At 36.1% G+C, this 14,010-nt stretch overlaps 1 protein-coding gene across 2 annotated transcripts in view; it reads right to left on the bottom strand.

Moving 5' to 3' along the window:
- CEP290 (centrosomal protein 290) overlaps positions 1-14,010 on the bottom strand; it is an 89,148-nt gene that overhangs the window by 70,887 nt on the left and 4,251 nt on the right. For both annotated transcript variants that reach the window (XM_043880789.1, XM_043880783.1), the window contains exons 6-12: positions 11,956-12,099; positions 6,710-6,763; positions 5,823-5,975; positions 5,253-5,435; positions 4,490-4,579; positions 3,636-3,758; positions 2,257-2,380 (exon numbers count right to left, since the gene is read on the bottom strand). In XM_043880789.1, coding sequence (XP_043736724.1) covers positions 2,257-2,380; positions 3,636-3,758; positions 4,490-4,579; positions 5,253-5,435; positions 5,823-5,975; positions 6,710-6,763; positions 11,956-12,099 — 871 coding nt within the window. The remainder of the gene's footprint in view (positions 1-2,256; positions 2,381-3,635; positions 3,759-4,489; positions 4,580-5,252; positions 5,436-5,822; positions 5,976-6,709; positions 6,764-11,955; positions 12,100-14,010) is intronic.

Here is a 14,010-nt window from a genome sequence, read left to right on the forward strand (position 1 = left end):
CCTCCTCAAGGCTATTAGTCCAGAAGTCCTTCTGTCACTCCCCTAAGTCATCAATTCATGAATTGCTTCTTCTTTAATTGATCTTTCCTATTAACTTAGAAACATGATTATTTCATCCACTTAAAAAACACTTTTTACCCTTCTTCCCCCAAGATACCACTCTATTTTTCTCCTTTCCTTTGCAGAAACAGCCTTCAGAAGTCTTTGTATTTGCCCTATTTCATCTCTGTATTTTCTCTTGAACTAAAAACCACCACTAAGAAATCCAGTGGTCAGTTTTCAGTGCTCCTCTTGGCATAGCAGCAGCAGTGAACACAGCCCTAACACAGCCGCTTATGCTCTTCCTTAACGACATTCCTCAGGTGAGTTTCGGGGCTCCACACACTTCTGGTTTTCCTCCCATCTCCCTGGTCTTTCCTTTTCAGTCTCTTTGGTTGTTCCTTTTCATCTCCCCAAGCTCTAAGGTAGGAGCATCCCAGAGCTCAGTCTTAAGATTTTTCTTCTTAGCCAACATTGTCCACCTTCTCCTTTGATCATCTCAGCCAGCCTCATGACTTCCACTACCATTTTTATGCATCTAGTTCCCAAATTGGTATGTTTAGCCTAGACTGTCCTCCTGAACCTGAGAGTTTTATATACAAGTACCTACTTAATGGACTTCCCTGGTGGCTCAGTCAGTAAAGAATCTGCCTGCAGGAGGCCTGGGTTCCATCTCTGGGTCAGGAAGATCCCCTGGAGGAAGAAATGGCAACCCACTCTAGTATTCTCGCCTGGAAAATCCCAAAGACAGAGGAGACTGAGGGCAACAGTCCATGGAGTCACTAAAGTCAGACATGACTTAGCGGCTAAAGCAGCACCACCATCACCGCCTACTTAACACTGTCACTCTGATGTCTGATAAGCATCTCTCACTTACCAGGTCTTGTTTAACTAAGTATCCAATCATCTCTAAACCTTCTCTTTCCACAGTTCTCCCCAGCATTCAGACCAAAAACCCTGATAACTTTCTTACCTTTGACATCTTATCTGTCAGCAAATTTCATTTCTATCACCTTCAAAATACATCCAGAACTGACTACATATACCTTCACTGCTACCTCCATGCTTTCAGCTACCGTCACCTTTCCCTAAGTTGCTACAATAGTTTTATTGTGAGCAGGTTTCCCTGCTTCTGTCCTTACCACTCCTCAAGTCTATGGAGGACACAGTCCAAGTCAAACTACATCACTCCTTTCTTCAGAAACTCCTTGATATCCATTCTCACTTAAAAGAAAAGCCAAAGTCCTCGCAATGAATCGTAAGGCCCCACAGGATAGAGCCTTACCTCTCTGACTGCACACCGATGACTGCCCACCTGCTCACTCCACTCCAGTCAGAATGACGTCTTTGCTGTCCCCCAAACATGCGCCACACACTCCTGCTTCAGTGCCCTGAGCTCATTTGCCCCCTTCTCAGGAACATGTGCATGGCTCCCTCCCTCAGTTCCTTTAAGCCTTTGTTTAAATATCTCCTCAGTGAAGCTTTTGCTTCACTATCTAAATTACAACCACACCTTCACCACCACCACCACCACTGTTATTTCACTTACACAAAAACACAGGCATAGACTCACTCATTATTTCCCATGTCTTATTTTTTTTATCTTGGCAACCACAATAAATGGACTTACTATGTCATGAAATTATGAACAGTTTGCATTAATGTGCTCTGGTATAACTATACCATGTAGTGTTATGGAAATACAGGATCAATGATGTTGTAAGGGCTTACATTCAAAAGATTTGATCAGTTAGGTAAGTTTGCATGACCCAGGGTAGGTAGAAAATGACATTATCAAGTTGGGTAAGATTAATTCAAATGTTGACAAGTCAATTACTTTTGAAAAAATCTCTGCAACATTGTTACACTTATCAAAAGTTTATTTTCTTTCATTCTCTGTTGATTACAAAGAGGAGGATAAATACCATCACCATTTTTCATTTCTTTTATACAGCCAATCTGGTAATAGAGATTAATGTAATTTTCATCAGAGAAAATCTATAGAAAATACTGCCACCATTTACAAGTTTAAACACTAGTATCACATGTAAAGTAGTTAATAATATCAGGTAAAACTTTTTTTAAATATGATAAAATTCAAATAGAGAAAAATCAACAATATAGTGCTATAACATAATTCCATTTTAATAAAAATAAAACATTTTAAAAATTTAATGGTATCTAAAATAACTACATACTTATAAAACATTGAATTACCTTTATTTCTTTGGAGCTCATTTTTCAGATCTTCAATTATAAATGTATTTTTTTCCATTTCTTTCGTATATTGTTCAACTTGCTCAGTGAGCATTTTAATTTGACTATCTCGCTCTTGTATACCCTATAAAATATTTTGAATATCACATATTTTCACTTTCTGAATATTAATATACAATTTAGAAGTATGAGGGTTTCCCTTGTGGCTCAGCTGGTAAAGAATCTGCCTGCAATGCGGGAGACCTGGGTTCTGTTTCTGGGTTGGGAAGATCCCCTGGAGAAGGGAAAGGCTACCCACTCCAGTATTCTGGCCTGGAGAATTCCATGGATGGTATAGTCCATGGGGTTGCAAAGAGTCAGACATGACTGAGCGACTTTCACTAGAAGTAAGAAAAAGGTAGGGCTTGTTTTATTCAACAGAATTATAAAATATATTTTTTAAAAATCAAACTCTGTCTTTTACTATTTTGTATACCTCAACTACACTAATCACTGTAGGTATATTGCTGTCTCTCCAATACTTAAAGACAATACAAGAGCTAGCACTCTGGCAAACAGAAATTCCAGAACTCTCTGATGTTTGTGACTTATGACGCCTTTTGTGTTATTTTTCCTCATCATCCAACTATCTTTTTATCATTTTATATGTTTCCGTTTTGCCTTGTGCTTTTTTTTCCTCACCACTCTTCACTTTCACCCTTATAGTGTACTTCATTTGAAAATCTTGTCCTTTGCACCTGTCCTTAGTCTCCAAATACTTCCCAAATTTCCTTCTTTCTTTTAGACTATGACTAGAGAAAACAGTTTATGCAAGTGTAACGTCTTTCCTTTTTTACTTTCCTTCTTTTATTTGTGGTCATGCCACATGGCTTGCCAGATCTTAGTTCCCAGACCAGGGATCGAACTCATGTCCCCTTAAGTGGATGCATGGAGTCCTAACCACTGGACTACCAGGCATATATGAATACATTGGTATTAAATATAAAAATTTTATATAGTACAAATTATAGCCATATTTTAGTTTATTTTACATTGTACAGCATATTTCAGCACTAAAACACAGTATAATATAGTAAGAGCACTATGATATTTAAATGTCTAAAAGTTTTTAATAGTTCCTTGTAAATAATTCCCAAACAATAAATGTATTATCTGCATCAACAGAGAAAAATACACAAAATAATTCTATTCTTAACTCTTAATCTAATTATAATTTTTGCTTAGGAATGTATGGTATAAGAAACTTCTAAAGACTTTATTATCTACCCAAAGTTGCCAGTGACTAGATTAGGCACAGGAGATAAATGAAAGACAGTTCAGAGTTTCACTGCCAACTTTAATAAAATTCATTGACAAATCAAATTTTGAGAAAGTTTTACCTGTTGTAGAGCCATAACATTACTTTTATCAGCATCAAGCTGGGCATTTTTCAGTTTGTCCCGCAGACTATGTAACATTTGCTGATACTCAATAATTTCATCATCTTTAGAAGACAAAATTAACTAGAAATAAACAAAATAGGGTCTGTTACATAAGAGGAAAATTAATAAACCATTCCTCATTTATGATCCATACTTCAATATATACCATTAACAGATCAAGAAAATACAGGCAAAAACATTTTGGAAGTGAGAAAACAGCAACAATTGGAATGACTATTGTCCCTTTTGTGCATACAGCCTGAGGTTCGAATAAGAAATGATTCAAAGATATACACTGTGGTTTTTTCTTTTTAAGGAATTAAATCTTTTCAATTAAACAACTTTAAGTTTCCAAAACCCATTCCTAAAACAAGAAGTTATAACTAGCTCCCTGCAATTACAAAGTGTGTACAACTAATCTTTAAAAAGAAAACATTAAAATGACACGAAGAAGCATAAAATATCTTGAATGAAAGAGGCATATCTACAAAGAAAAATTACAGTCATACAGTCATTAAAAAGAACAAAGCAATACTATATGTACTGATGTAAACTAATCCTTAAAAGACACTAAGTAAAAACAAAGTGAAGAATACATTTACTAACATCTCTCCTCCAAAATTAAATGATTAAAAACAACTCTAGAGATCTATACATGGCAGTTCCTAAAACTTTTCTAGCTAGGACATTTCATATACCTTTGGAAATAACTAACAAAAATCGCACTAACCAGTACAAAGCCTTTAAAGAAAATTAAGACTAAAAACTGAAATCTAAAATTAAAAGCTATTATAGCAATTGAAAGAAAGCACCTTCCACTCTTCTACTTTTGCATTGACAGCTGCCATGATTGGATCATCTTCTTCATTTTTTGCTTTCAGAAGATCTGTAAGCTCCTGTACCTAAAGGCAACAATTATTTCAAGAATGTTGTAAAATAGTGTAACACAAACATATTTGTTATAACTGAATATCTATACATGCATTATACACAGTGATAAGCATACACATGCACACATATACATATATATTTAAAGGCATATTCATTATTGAAGCAGTTCTATAGCTAGGGTGACATTAAATGGTCTGTGCATCTTTATAGTTGTAAAATTACTTTTTGTTACAAGGTAATTATATTTTTAAGTATTACTCTATTTTTTAACAAGTTTAATCCTGTGTAAGTAGTGAACAATAAACTGGTTTCTATGACATGCAGAGTGCATTTACTCTAAGGTGTAAAATTAAACTTCATGGTTCACAGGACCTCTAAGAGTCTTTAGTAGAAAATTCCCCAAATTAATAGCTTTGCAGGACTGCTATCTATATATTCATTCAGATATCACCTATACATCCTACATGGCAAGAACTATAAGGTATGTGTAAGGAAACCAGAAAACCATATATAGAGAGACAAATATATCAGCATGGCAACATATTACAGTGTAAGATGGTATATTAGAGCATAAGACAAAAATCTCATATCCTAGAAAGTAAAAAATACTTTCCAATTTCAAATAAACAGTAATGAGGCAATATGAAGTCTGTCCAAATAAGTTAATCTAACAAGAATCCTTACTTGAAGCCGGTAATGATCATTTTCTTTTTTTAACTGGTCCATCATACTATCTGTCTGATGCACAACAGCTTTCATCCTATTATATTCATCAGTCATCTTCTCCATTTCCTGGACAGACTCCTCTAAATTTTTTCTCATTTCTTGATTCTGAAGTTCAATTTTCTCATTAGCTTCTGTTAAAGTCTAGGAAAGGTAAAGGCATTACAGTTAAAAACAATTTAATAAAACAAATTTAAATTAAAATTAAATGGAATCATAAGTGTTTGCTGGAGAAAATGGAACTTTATACATATTTAGTATCAACTAAATCAAATTACCAACTAAATCAAATTAAATATCAAGAAAACTATAAGAATCTCAGTTCTTAAGAAATGCACAAGATAGACATATAACAAGAATGAATTTGCAAGATTTGGAACTCCAAAGATGCAATTTATTTCATGTTTTACAAATACACATTTGTAGATTTACACTAAATATGTTTAAATGTAGGTCTAAACACTAGATTTACATTATAAATGAAAGTTTTATAAAAAATTATCGCTTTGAACTGATTTCCATCCATTTTACCTGAATTTCATCCAGATATTGGACAAGTTCATAGTTTTTTTTAGACAATTGTGATCGGTAGTCACTGTCTTCTCCTCTTCTCGATAAAAGTGTTTCTTTTTGTGAATCTATTTGTTTTTGATAGTCAATAATATCCTGACGAAGCTGTTCATTCTGAATGTAGATTAAACACAATATTCTATTTAAAAAACTATCCAAAGAAACAAAATTTCACCCTCTAAGTAATGATCTCAAAACACACCTTTAAAATCCCAAGGTTTCACAACCCTTAAAGCCTCACCTTTTTCTTTAGACGTTTGTTCTCCAGAAAAGAACAAGAAGGAGGTAATTAGAAATGAGAAAGATAATACATAATTAAGTATAATAATAAGAAATTAAAGGAAAAAAAATTTAGGAGAATAAGATATTATTTTGGATAATCAAAGAAAGCAAGAATATTAATTACCAACCAAACCAAAAAAATTTTGATTATATTAAAAAATAAAAATTCATGATAAACAATGTACATTGTTTGGCTCAAAAGAACCAAATAATTAACAGAATTTGTAAGATTTCATTAAGAAACAAAAGTTTTAAAAGAATGCCAGATAAAACAAGAGAAAGTAAGGCAGAAATTCACTCACATATTCAGTTAGCAAACAAGCAAAGAACAGCTAAAAAAGAAAGATTTACCCAAAGAGATCTAACAAATGAATGTAGTACTTAACGGTCTCACCTTTCTATTTATTTTCTACTTCTCTAAGACAAAGTCATATCATAAAAATCACAGTTCAAAAACATCAACTACTTAGACAATTCCAGTTTTGGTTACAGAATTAATTTATGGAAACTTTTTTAATAAGTATCTTTGTTGAAGCACCACAACTACTGAATTTTTTTTTACCAACCTCTCTCCTTAATTTGCTGTTTTCATTTTCTGCCTCCTCATTTCGAAGAGCCAACTAAAATAGCAAAAAACAGATAAAAAAGAAAATTCAGCATTAATTCAATGTAATTTCAGGTTTTCAATTTCTCTTCAATAAAACAGAGAATGTTTAATTACTGAGGACTTCACGTTGACCCAAGACATGAAGAGTAAGCCAAAATTTTAAAAACTAAGGATAGGAAGGATTAAGCAAGTTGAGCTTAACAAACAGAAAACTCTAACCAAAGGATACAGAAAACAAAACCATTACTCTTCTTCCCCAGCCTAAAACCTATTAATGAGCAGTCTTCTGTCCAAGATCTTTACTGTATTGCAGTTCTATCATCAGAGCTGAAAGACTCCACTCTCAGGGAGCATTAACTTACTTAGAAATATAAAGCAGTACAACACAATGCTTAAAAAGAAGCATGAATGCTTGGATTGTGGGTGGGAAAACTAAAAAGACATCACTGGGCCAACAGAGGAAACCTGATTATGGACTATCTATTAGAAAACAGCATTGAGTTGATACTACATTTCCTGAGTATGCTAATTATATAAGTAGTTGTAGTGAAAAATACCTCTCCTTTCAGTGGAAATATACTGAAATATTTAAGAATAAAATATAATATTTGTAATATTTAAATAAGAAGTATCACAATATCTCACATTAACTCTAATGGCTCACCAAAAAAGAAAGGAGAGGAGAGGGAAGCAAGAGGAGGAGGGGAGGGGAGGGCAGTAAGTCTCTGTGCCAAGATACGGACAGATAAAGCATATCTAGCACAATGTTAACCGGTGAACCTATGTAAGGAGTATGTGAGTGCTTATTGCTTTTCTTCAAATCTTCATGAAGATAAAGTTTTCAAAATAAAAAGTTTAAAGAAAGTTCATAATAAAATGCAATATGCTATACGAATTTCGGGGCTTCCCTGGGGGCTCAGCAGTAAAAACCCTGCCCGCAGTACAGGAACCACAGGAGACCGGGGTTCAATCCCTGGGTCGGGAAGATCCCCTGGAGGAGGGCACGGCAACCCACTCCAGTATTCTTGCCTGCAGAATCCCACGGACAGAGGAGCCTGAAGGGCTACAGTCCCTAGGGTTGTGAAGAGTTGGACACGACTGAAGTGACTTAGCAAGCATGCTTACAAATATTAGAAGTTTACCATTATCATTATTATCATCTGGGAATTAAGAAACAGTCCTATCCTATTTTGAACTGGGAAATTTAACAAGAAAAGGCATTTCAAGAACTTAAAGGCAAAACTGTTTACACTAATGCTCATTTTCCTTGGTTTTTGAAACATCATACTCCTGATATCTTTTCTTGGGCTGTTCCTTGAAACACTCTATTTCATTAGACATTTCTATGCCTCAGAGATCAGCCTTCCAATCACTTCTATTGCTTCAATATCCATGACCCACAAACTCTTATCATCTATCCAGTGTCTCTCATGATTTCCTATCCACAAATATCCTTTTGGAATATGCATGTTCCACAAGAAAAGCCACTGCAACGAGAAGCCCACGTAATGCTACTAAAGAGTAGACCATACTCACTGCAACTAGAGAAGGCCCGCACGGCACTGAAGATGCAGTGTAGCCAAAAATAAATTTGAAAAACTGTTTTATAAAAATTCAAACTCAAAAAAAAAACTGACTGACTTAGGTATACCTTCCCATAGTATCCCAGAGTATTCTTATATCCGAATGTATCCTGAGTATCCTATTATCTTATATTATCTTTGTAATTGACAGTGAATATGGCTAAGAAGCAGAACAGTATGCCCACTGTATCCTTAGTATTTTGCATGCTATAAGTACTCAGTAAAACTGAATGACTGGCGAAGGGGAAAAACAAATTGCCAAAGCAACTCATATCCATATTCTATTTCAAGTAACCTACTGGCTGGAAAGGTACATTAACTGTATTCAAGTTGTCCCTGAATATTCATTGGAAAAACTGATGCTGAAGCTCCAGTACTTTGGCCACCTGATGCAAAGAGCTGACTCACTGGAAAAGACCCTGATGCTGGGAAAGATTGAGAGCAGAGAAGGAGGTGACAGAGGCTGAGATAATTGGATGGCATCATCGACTCAATGGACACGAGCTTGAGCAAATTCTGGGAGATAGTGAAGGACAGGGAAGCCTGACATGCTGCATTCCATGCTGTTGCAAAGAGTCAGACATGACTTAGTGACTGAACAGGTTGTCTGTGTGTGTGCCTAAGAATAAAGATAGTAGTCTAGGATATGAATGGACAAGATAGTTCTGATTACCTAAAAGTGAGCGGTATCAGTGATGAGAAGTTGATGAATATACAGGCTAGACAAAAAACAACAGCCTAGAAAAAGACACACAAAGACATCTCCCTAAGCAATTCTATTACTGTACAGATAGGTAGGATCCTTCATGATAAGAAATCTGTAAGTCTGTTATGTTTCACTGAGTCAACTAAACAGATAATTTGCTGAGAGCTTATCCTTCACTTTTGTTGTTATTTAGTCACTAAGTCATGTACAACTCTACAGTAACCCCACAGACTGCAGCGCACCATGCTCCTCTGTCCAAGGGATTTTCTAGGCAAGAATACTGGAATAGGTTGCCATTTCCTTCTCGAGTTCAGTTCAGTTGTTCAGCCGTGTCCAACTCTTTGCCACCACATGAACTGCAGCACACCAGGCCTCCCTGACCATCACCGACTCCCAGAGTTTACCCACACTCATGTCCATTGACTCGGTGATGCCACCCAACCATCTCATCTTCTGTCGTCCCCTTCTCCTGCCCTCAATCTTTCCCAGCATCAGGGTCTTTTCAAATGAGTCAGCTCCTCACATCAGGTGGCCAAAGTATTGGAGTTTCAGCTTCAACATCAGTCCTTCCAATGAACACCCAGGACTGATTTCCCTTAGGATGGACTGGTTGGCTCTCCTTGCAGTCCAAGGGACTCTCAAGAGTCTTCTCCAACACCACAGGTCAAAAGCATCAATTCTCTGGCATTCAGCTTTCTTTATAGTCCAACTCTCACACCCATACATGATTACTGGAAAAACCATAGCCTTGACTAGAGATGGACCTTTGTTGGAAAAGTAATGTCTCTGCTTTTTAATATGCTGTCTAAGTTGGTCATAACTTTCCTTCCAAGGAGTAAGCGTCTTTTGATTTCATGGCTGCAATCACCATCTGCAGTGATTTTGGAGCCCCCCAAAAATAAAGTCAGCCACTGTTTCCACATCTATTTGCTATGAACTGATGGGAAAGGATGCCATGATCTCAGTTTTCTAAATGTTGAGCTTTAAGCCAACTTTTTCACTCTCCTCTTTCACTTTCATCAAGAGGCTCTTTAGTTCTTCTTCACCTTCTGCCGTAAGAGTGGTGTCATCTGCATATCTGAGCTTATTGATATTTCTCCCGGCAATCTCAATTCCAGCTTGTGCTTTTTCCAGCCCAGCATTTCTCATGATGTACTCTGCATAGAAGTTACATAAGCAGGGTGACAATACACAGCCTTGACGTACTCCTTTCCCTATTTGGAACCAGTCTGTTGTTCCATGTCCAGTTCTAACTGTTGCTTCCTGACCTGCATATAGGTTTCTTAAGAGGCATGTCAGGTTATCTGGTATTCCCATCTCTTCCAGAATTTTCCTGTTTGTTGTGATCCACACAGTCAAAGGCTTTGGCATAGTCAATAAAGCAGAAATAGATGTTTTTCTGGAACTCTTTTGCTTTTTCAATGATCCAGGAATGTTGGCAATTTGATCTCTGGTTCCTTTGCCTTTTCTAAATCCAACTTGAATACCTGGAAGTTCACGGTTCATGTATTGCTAAAGCCCGGCTTGGAGAATTTTGAGCATTACTTTGCTCGTGTGTGAGATGAGTAAAATTGTGCAGTAGTTTGAGCATTCTTTGGCATTGCCTTTCTTTGGGACTGGAATGAAAACTGACCTTTTCCAGTCCTGTGGCCACTGCTGAGTTTCCCAAATTTGCTGGCATGCTGAGGATCCTCACCTGCATTGGCAGGTGGATTCTTTACCACTAAGCCACCATTCACCACCTTTCAGCATCAATCTACACTTTTTTCACTGCAAAAACTATATAGATATTAATAGCTCAGTTTTACATTACTTCCAAACTATCTAATAAAATAGATACATCAAGAATGGGAATTCAGGACTTCACTGGAGATCCAGAGGTTAAGACTCCATGCTTCCAAAGCAGGGGTCAGGTGTTTGATCCTTGGTAGGGGAACCAAAATCCCACATGTGCTGTGGCACAGCCGAAAATAAATACATAAATAATAGGAACACTTTTCCTTATATATCAGTCTATGATGAATTCTTTTTAAATATCAACATTACCTCATAATCAATGTCATCTACTTATATTTATAACCATCTGTTTCCAAGAGAATGACGGACAAAATAAGATTATCTGGACATAATACGACATTGACCTTATAAAGGACACAAAAGCTTCTGGGCATCAGGAATGGGACAACTAATACATGTAGACACCAAATTTTTCACTAAGTCAGTGACAGTGGAGGCAAAAAAAGAAAACATACTATTTTCTAAAAGGAAATATAAATTTATCTGTAAAAATATAATTTTTTCTCAAACTATAGTGAACATTAAATTATTTTATAAGTAACAAGTATAAGAGGTAGTAATAAACTGTGCTTGTACAAAAGATGACACATTATGATTTAATATATGAACTGATTTACAAAATGGTGACATTAACACTCTTTAAGAACCTCTATATTACATAAAGTGAGGTATGCCAGAAAATAAAAAATTTGATTATTATTGAATATATCATTAAACATTAATTTCCAAGTCTAGTACTAATATAAATATAAATTTTTCCCCAAATTATGACAAATAAGAAAATCAGTTGTTTTTTGCATGTTTAATTTTTTCATGTCAATATTCCAGACCTAATCATCAACTTTATGTAAAGAATTCTTAACATCTGCAGAAAAAGATACCTCCATATATAAAGAATTAATGTCTAGGTCATATTCATTCACTAGACCTTCTGATCCATTGTATTTTAAAGACGGGATGACAACATCAGCTATGATATAAAACCTTAGAAATACATAAAGATCAATTTCCACAAATACATAAAAATTGGTATCATTACAAAAAATGATAAAAACTATAAACAGGTAGTGTTTTTTGGTAACTTGAACAGTTAACTGTCAATAGAAAAATGTGCCTCACTTGTTCATTAACTTTCTTCTCTTTCTCCAACTCTTTTTCCATGTCCTCCAATTCTCTATCTTTTTGTTCCAACTGCTTTTCAAGCTGGCGAATTTCATCACGTAAAAACCGAGTGTCACGCCCACCTGCAGAGTGCTGTGCCATCTGAAAGTAATAAACCAAAAGTAAAAATTAATTCTATTACATTTGGAGAGTCAAATGAATCAACAGCAAACAAACAGTTATTTCGACTTTTAAATTTTATTATAATCAGCACCAGGTGTTTAAAATCAAGTTGCTTAAGAACCATTTTTATTAAGTGTATTTAGGCTTTAGTTCACAGGCAACCCTTTAAGCTCTTCCTAAGCCACCCAGAGCTACAAAGAACTGACTGTCAATCACTCAGATTCTGTTATAGCTGAGCCACAGGCATCAGGGTAAACTACAAAGGCATATAATGGTCTATGCAATGAACTATTTAGTCTTTCCCTGAGTACCAGAGCTCTGAAACAACGCCAAAATCCACCTGAGCCTCCACCCTAGTCACTGACCCACGGAGATTTTAAGCAGCCCTTCCCCTCATATCACTGACTCATATTTACACCAGTGCTATCTAAAAGGACTTTTTAGGTTAATGGAAATGTTCTCTGCACTGCCCAATACAATAGCCACTATATACATGTGTCTACTGGGAACTTGAGATGCAACTAGTGCAGGTAATGAACTGAATTCTTAAGTTGTAATTAATTTACACAGTAATTAATTTAAAGGCTAACAGCCACACATAGCTAGTGCTATTATATTAGACATCCAGACTTAGATACCTTTAAAATCTTGCAGCAGACTAAATACATTTTGCTTCATATTCCAGTTACTTTGGGTCATGGTCAAAAACACCAAAAATCCTCTGGTCCTCTAATCTGTCTCTAAGTCATCTCCCTGCCATTCAGTTCTGTTATTCTTCTATGTTAACCAAATTTTTCACTCTTTACCTCCCTCAAAAAGCTCTACATTATGCTCTCAAAGAAAATCTTCTTCCAAGGTAAACTAGTATTTTACTTCCCTAGCCTTTCCACTGACTTATCCTTTCTATCTTCTTGCTTTAGCTATAGCTTGGCTCTTTTAGTACACTACTTCATTTGGAACTTTTTCAGATTGGAAATGCTTATTCTTTCACATCTCATATAATTAGAGGTTAAGAAAAGGTGTTGATTTACCCCAAACTATAATTTCTAGGCTATCATTCCTCCGTCATCCTGTAAAAACTCCTCCTGCTGCTTTGAATCTCACATGATAGCCAGCTTTCTTAACATTACCTATTCATGAAAGTAGCAAACTACCAACTTCCCAGTCATTCCTTCACAAAATTCGCTGAGAAATTTTGGCACATGGCTCACAGTCTTCCATCAAAAGTCCCCAAGCAATTTCTATACATATGTAACTTTCATTCTGGACTTTCTTTTTTTAAACTCTCTTCGTGTCTGCATTATAGCCTCATACTCCCATCCCCACACCAGGACTTTGTCTAAGCAGAAACATTCTCCAATTATTCACAAAAACATCTGCCCTTTTACCTCACAAGACCCTTTCATCCCTTGACTCCTCTTCTCCTTAATCTCTCCCTAACATCCCAATCTTGATTTCCTTGCCTATTTAGCTTTTTATAATCACTGCTTCAACCAATATCGCCAACTGCCCTATTCTTCTGTCCTGTAGCAGTTGCCCTGCTAAACACCAGCACAGACCTGATCTGACTCCGTTAACTCACTTGTGCTTGCGCTTAGTTGCTCAGTCGTGTCTGACTCTTCGTAACCCTTTGGACTATAGCCAACCAGGCTCCTCAGTTCGTGGGATTTTCCCGGCAAGAATACCAGAGTGGGCTGCAGCCCACTTTTTCTTGCCGGGAAAATCCCACAAACTGAGGATCAAACCCGCGTCTCCCACATCTCCTGCATTGCAGGCAGATTCCTTACCCACGGAGCCATTGGGGAAGCTCTCATAATTCAGTTAACAAGTACTTATTGAGAATGGTATTTCCCTAGAAGCTGGATATACAATAAGGAATAAAAAATAAAA

The sequence above is a fragment of the Cervus elaphus genome, chromosome 3 (genome assembly GCF_910594005.1).
Source record: "Cervus elaphus chromosome 3, mCerEla1.1, whole genome shotgun sequence".
NCBI lineage: Eukaryota > Metazoa > Chordata > Mammalia > Artiodactyla > Cervidae > Cervus > Cervus elaphus.